At 61.3% G+C, this 5,157-nt stretch overlaps 1 protein-coding gene across 1 annotated transcript in view; it reads left to right on the top strand.

Annotated features, from left to right (window-relative positions):
• Positions 1-3,788, top strand: part of IL10RB (interleukin 10 receptor, beta) — a 23,953-nt gene extending 20,165 nt beyond the window's left edge. The window contains exon 7 of the mRNA XM_005860753.2: positions 3,085-3,788. Coding sequence (XP_005860815.1) covers positions 3,085-3,267 — 183 coding nt within the window. The 3' untranslated portion in view covers positions 3,268-3,788. The remainder of the gene's footprint in view (positions 1-3,084) is intronic.
• The last annotated feature ends 1,369 nt before the right edge of the window (positions 3,789-5,157 follow it).

A 5,157-nucleotide genomic window follows, 5' to 3' on the forward strand; every position in this document is an offset into this window, starting at 1 on the left:
ATGCTGCCGGGCTGGGAGAGTTGCTGGGGTGGGGAGTTGCGCCGTGAGCTGCATGCAGCTGGGATGCCCTGCACCGCCACCGGCTCCGGGTCCAGCCAGCAGAGCCGCCTGGTGGCTGCGCTCCTGAGCCCGAGCACGTCTCCCCTGCTCTCGCCTCTGCCCCTTCCCAGGAGAATCGACGCAGCGTCTAGTCCATTCTCTGCACCCCGGGGTCTGAGGATGGGGAGGGTCCCCTTTCCCCCAGCCTCCTCCTTGACGCACCAGAGATCGGACATGCTTCCCCCCCGCCCCCCGGGCTGATCCTGGGGCCACCCCAGTGGGCAGTGCAGCCGGCGGCTGAGATCAGTCATGTCAGGCCCCAGTGAGGTCACATCATGTTGCTACAGCAGGTCAACTATCTATAATAACAAAAGCATAATATGCAAACTGACTGAACGACCAAACGGCAGAACAACCGTCCGGACGACCTTCCGGACGACCGTGCTATGACAAACACTGGGCCAGGCCAGCCAAGGCGGGTGCAATGCGATTGGTCGGGGGGGGGGCCGCCATCACTCCACGATTGCCCCGCAGAGGGAGGCCCAGGCCACCAGCCGGCACAGCGATCGATCGCGGAATCCCGGTCGGGTAGCCTGGTCCTCCCCTGCTGGACGATCGATCTCAGGGCCTCCCTCTGCGGAGCCATCGATCACGGAGCCCCACGATCGATCGCCCAGCAGAGGGAGGCCCAGGCCACCGGCTGGCGGTGCTGTGGCAGGTGGGCGGGGCCTTCGGCAGGTGGGTGGGGCCTCCCTCTGCTGGGTGATGGATCTGGGGGCCCTGCAATTGATCGCCCCACAGAGGGAGGCCCAGGCCACCCAGGCGGCGGTGCTGCAGCAGGTAGGCAGGGCCTCCGGCAAGTGGGCAGGGCCTCCGGCAGGTAGGCAGGGCCTCCCTCTGCGGGGGCGATCGATCTGGGGGCCCCACAATTGATCGCCCCACAGAGGGAGGCCCAGGCCAGCCAAGCAGTCACACCCCACGCCTGTCACCCGCAGAGGGAGGCAACAGGTGGCCCGGGGCGGGGGAGGCGGGGAGGCAGCGCTGCACAGATGGCAAGCAGTGGCAGCGGCGGGCTGGGGAAGGAAAGCCCTGGACCATGTGACCCATCACCGGCCAGGCCTAGGGACCCTACCGGAGGGGTCCCGGATCGCAAGAGGGCGCAGTCCAGGCTGAGGAACACCCCCCACCCTACTCCCTGCACGAATTTCATGCACCGGGCCTCTAGGTACGGAATAAAACCTCAACTCGGTGGGAAGTAACGGGTGGAAGGCTGGAAAGAGCCCAGGTACAGAGCAGACACAGGCCTCACCATGACGCACAGCAGTGAGGTGTCACCTTCAGGAGGGCGGCCAGGTGGAGCCAAACTCAGCCCCCATCCTCCTCCTTAGCAGCGACCTGCACAGGGACGCGTCTGGGAGGGGCCCGCCGTTGGCCTGGGGGGGACGAGGAACAGGCTGGGGACGGTGGGCGCACAGAGCTCTGAAGAAGGCTCCTCCGTCTCCCCCTGGAGATGAAGAGCGCGGTGGCCCCCGGGGATAGAAGTGCAGCCGTGAAGTCAGCAGGCAGTTCAGGAACCAAAGAGCCGGACCCAGGATGACTGGACGGTGGCTCCGGCCCGACGTGCCCCGGCTGCCGTGAGGAGTCCGTGTCCATAACATGCACGGTGGACACACAGCGCAGGCCACGCGGGCTTTAACTTGCCAGGAGCCACCGTTTCCAAAGTGAAAGGGGCAACACTAGTTGTAACATGTTGTACAGGACCCAGCATAGCCAAAAGGCCTCGACAGGCAGCCAGGGTTTAGGCCATGACTGAAACACCTCCTTTCCCACCCCGGCCTCGGAGCCTGGCGTGTGCTGTGTGCTTCGTGCTTAGCGCACCTGCTGATGGGGACCAGCTGCGTTTCGGGTGGGCTCGTGGCTCCCCAGCTGGACGGGGGGACTGAGGCTGACTCCAGGGACACTGGATGCTGGGAGCACCCGAGGCCCTGGCTCAGGCCGAGGACACACACCCCTGCGCCCCCTCCACTCCGCCTCCCCGATGCCCACACAGCCCTGCTTCCTGGAGGAGATGGTGCGTGGGCTGTGTCAGGGCAGCGGCAGTGTGACCGGCGCCAAACCTCCTCCCAGGCACCTGCAGGCGGTCCCTCGGAAAAAGAGGTGCCAATTTGTCGTTTCTCTTTTTAATATATTTTTATTGACTTCAGAGAGGAAGGGAGAAGGAGAGAGAGAGAAACATCAATGATGAGAGAGAATCACTGATCGGCTGCCTCCTGCACACCCCCTACTGGGGATCGAGCCCGCAACCCGGGCATGTGCCCTGACCGAGAATCGAACTGAGACACAGCTCGACACTCAAGCACTGAGCCACGCCGGTCGGCAGAACTTCCTTCCCTTCTAAGGCTGAATAATGTCCCTTGTGAGGATGGACCACACGTTGTGTATCCGTTTAGCTGCCAGTGGGCACCTGGGTTGTTTTCATGTCTTGGCTGCGGCCGCGAATGTTGCCGTGAACTTGGGGGTGCAGGTACCTCTTTGAGACCCTGCCTCTGGGGGTCTCTGGGGGGCTCCCGGGAAGTATCGCTGGGTCACATGGTCACTAATTTTGTGAGAAACTCTCATACTGTTCTTGTCATATTTTTTAAAACCGTGTTTTCCAGGCCTAGCCAGTATGGCTCAGTGGATAGAGCATCGGCCTGCGGACTGAAGGGTCCCGGGTTCGATTCCATCAAGGGCATGCACCTCGGTGGCAGGCTCCTCCCCGGCCCAGGCCCTGGTCGGGGCGGGTGCAGGAGGCAACCAATCCCTGTGTTTCTCTCACATCGATGTTTCTCTCTGTCTCTCCCTCTCTCTCCCACCCTCTCTAAAATCAGTGGGAAAATACCCTCGGGTGAGGATTAACCAAACAAATCCAATGGGAAAATACCCTCGGGTGAGGATTAACCAAACAAATAGACGTAAAGCCGAGTTTTCCAGCCCGGAGTCCGTGTAAGAGCTCTGAGCCCAGCAGGGGCCCCGGTCACTCGCTCTCTCCTTCTCTCCCCGCAGTTCCTGAGCCGCCCCCAGCACACCCGGCTCCTGCTCCTCTCCTTCCCACCCTCCGACCAGAATGAGGTTTTCGACAAACTGAGTGTCGTCACCGAAGTCGAAGTCTCGGAACGCAGCCAGCGGCCCCCGGGGGACAGCGGCGGCCTCGGGACCCCCTCGGGGCAGGGCCTGCCCTCCAGCTAGTCCCCAGGGAGGGGTACACCCCACTGCTCAGCGCTGCCTCTGAGGGCGACCAGCGACGGGGCCGGGACCCCTGCCCGGGACTCAGACGCTGGGCCAGGTCCGGAGCCTCGAACAGACGCAAGCCTGGGTTTACCTGCCAATGGCCACTCGGCCCGAGGACTCCTCGCGGGGGGACCGGCTGCTCACAGAGGCCCCAGTCGCCACGAGCCGTGCTGCTCAGCCTCTCGGCTCACTGACACAGGAACACGCCTCAGTTGTGAGAAATAAAAGTACTGGCCTGAGGGATAAGAGCGAATCCTGTAAGATCCGCCCGACTGACGCCCACAGGCCATCGGGAAACGGCGCTGGACAGCGCGGACTCGGGGTCATGTTCCTCCTGTTCTGCGTGGGGCCGGCGCTCCAATAAAGTCCTCCTCTCTGGTCCCCGTGTGCTCATGATGCCACACCGCAGAGCTGTCGCCTGCGTGAGGCTCTTGCGGGCCTTCTTTATTATTATTATTATTATTATTATTGTTGTTGTTGTTGTTATTGTTATTTTGGTTACTCCTCACCATTTTTCCATTGATTTTGATCTTATCTCTTTGATTGTTTGTTTGTTTTCTGCCATTGATTTTTAGAGAGAATGGAAGGGAGGGGGAGAGATACAGAGATAACATCAATGTGAGAGAGACGCATCCGTTGGTTGCCTCCTGCATGCGCCCTGACCAGGCCCAGGGATCGAGACTGCAGCTGAGGTACATGCCCTTGTCCGGGGTCGAACCTGGGACCATCAGTCCACAGGTCAATGCTCTATCCACTGAGCCACACTGGCCAGGGCTTGCTGTCATTTTTTATGTCCATTCACTCAGCAGGTATTTGGTAGTCCTGCCTGCTGTCTGCTGGGAGCTGTTTCCCCACCTCGACGAGGGAGGCAAAGGCCTTGGGCTCAGTGCACTCGTTAAAGACGCCTCCCCGCTGCCCACACACAGTAGGTGCTCCCACTGCCCACACACAGTAGGTGTTCCTGCTGCCCATACCCAGTAGGCACTCCTGCTGCCCACACACAGGAGGCACTCCTGCTGCCCGCACACAGTAGGCACTCCTGCTGCCCGCACACAGTAGGTGCTCTTGCTCCCGCACACAGTAGGCACTCCACAAAGCTGTTCTCACCTGAAACATACTCTCGCGGGTGTGACCTGAACTCCACAAACAGCTCTGCCACACACCCCGCTTCCCTGTGCCACATCGCCCAGCAAAGCAGATTCAAAGGCCCCCAAAGAGGAAAAACAACCTGAAATAACGGGGTTTTTAACGACGCGCCTGGGTGGAGACCAGACGTCTGTGCGCTTTCCTTGTGTCATTTTACGGTGCAGAATTTTAACATTATTTTCCACCGCGGATTGTGAGGGGGTGACCACCGTGCTTTCAATTCTCAGGGCCCCCACTCTAGCTGGGGCTTGTCTCCCGTGAGGGAGAAACTGCTTGTCTTCCTCCCGCAGGCTCCTCCCCCAGGGGTGACGGGAGGCCTGGGGACGCATCGGCTCAGGAGAGAAGAAAGGAGCTGCCCCTCAGCACCCTCCCCTGCCCTGGTCCCTCCGCATCCTCCCTGCTGAGCTGCCTGAACCCTCCTTCCATCTGAGGAGTGTCCTTGCGTGAAGCCCTCGCCCTCGCCCTTCCTCTCTGACAGCAATAAACACATTAAAGAGAGAGACACGCTCTGGGTTCCCAGGGAGTAGTGGACAGAGCAGCCTCCTTCGCAGGTGGGAGTCCTGGGGGGCAGGACGAGCTGGAGGCTGGGGCCACACCTCCCCTGTTCACACCTCCCCCTGCTCACACCTCCCCCAGCACACCTCCCCCAGCACACACCTTCCCCTGCTCGCACCTCTCCCTGCTCGCACCTCCCCCTGCTCA

This window comes from Myotis brandtii, unplaced genomic scaffold, assembly GCF_000412655.1.
Source record: "Myotis brandtii unplaced genomic scaffold, ASM41265v1 scaffold139, whole genome shotgun sequence".
NCBI lineage: Eukaryota > Metazoa > Chordata > Mammalia > Chiroptera > Vespertilionidae > Myotis > Myotis brandtii.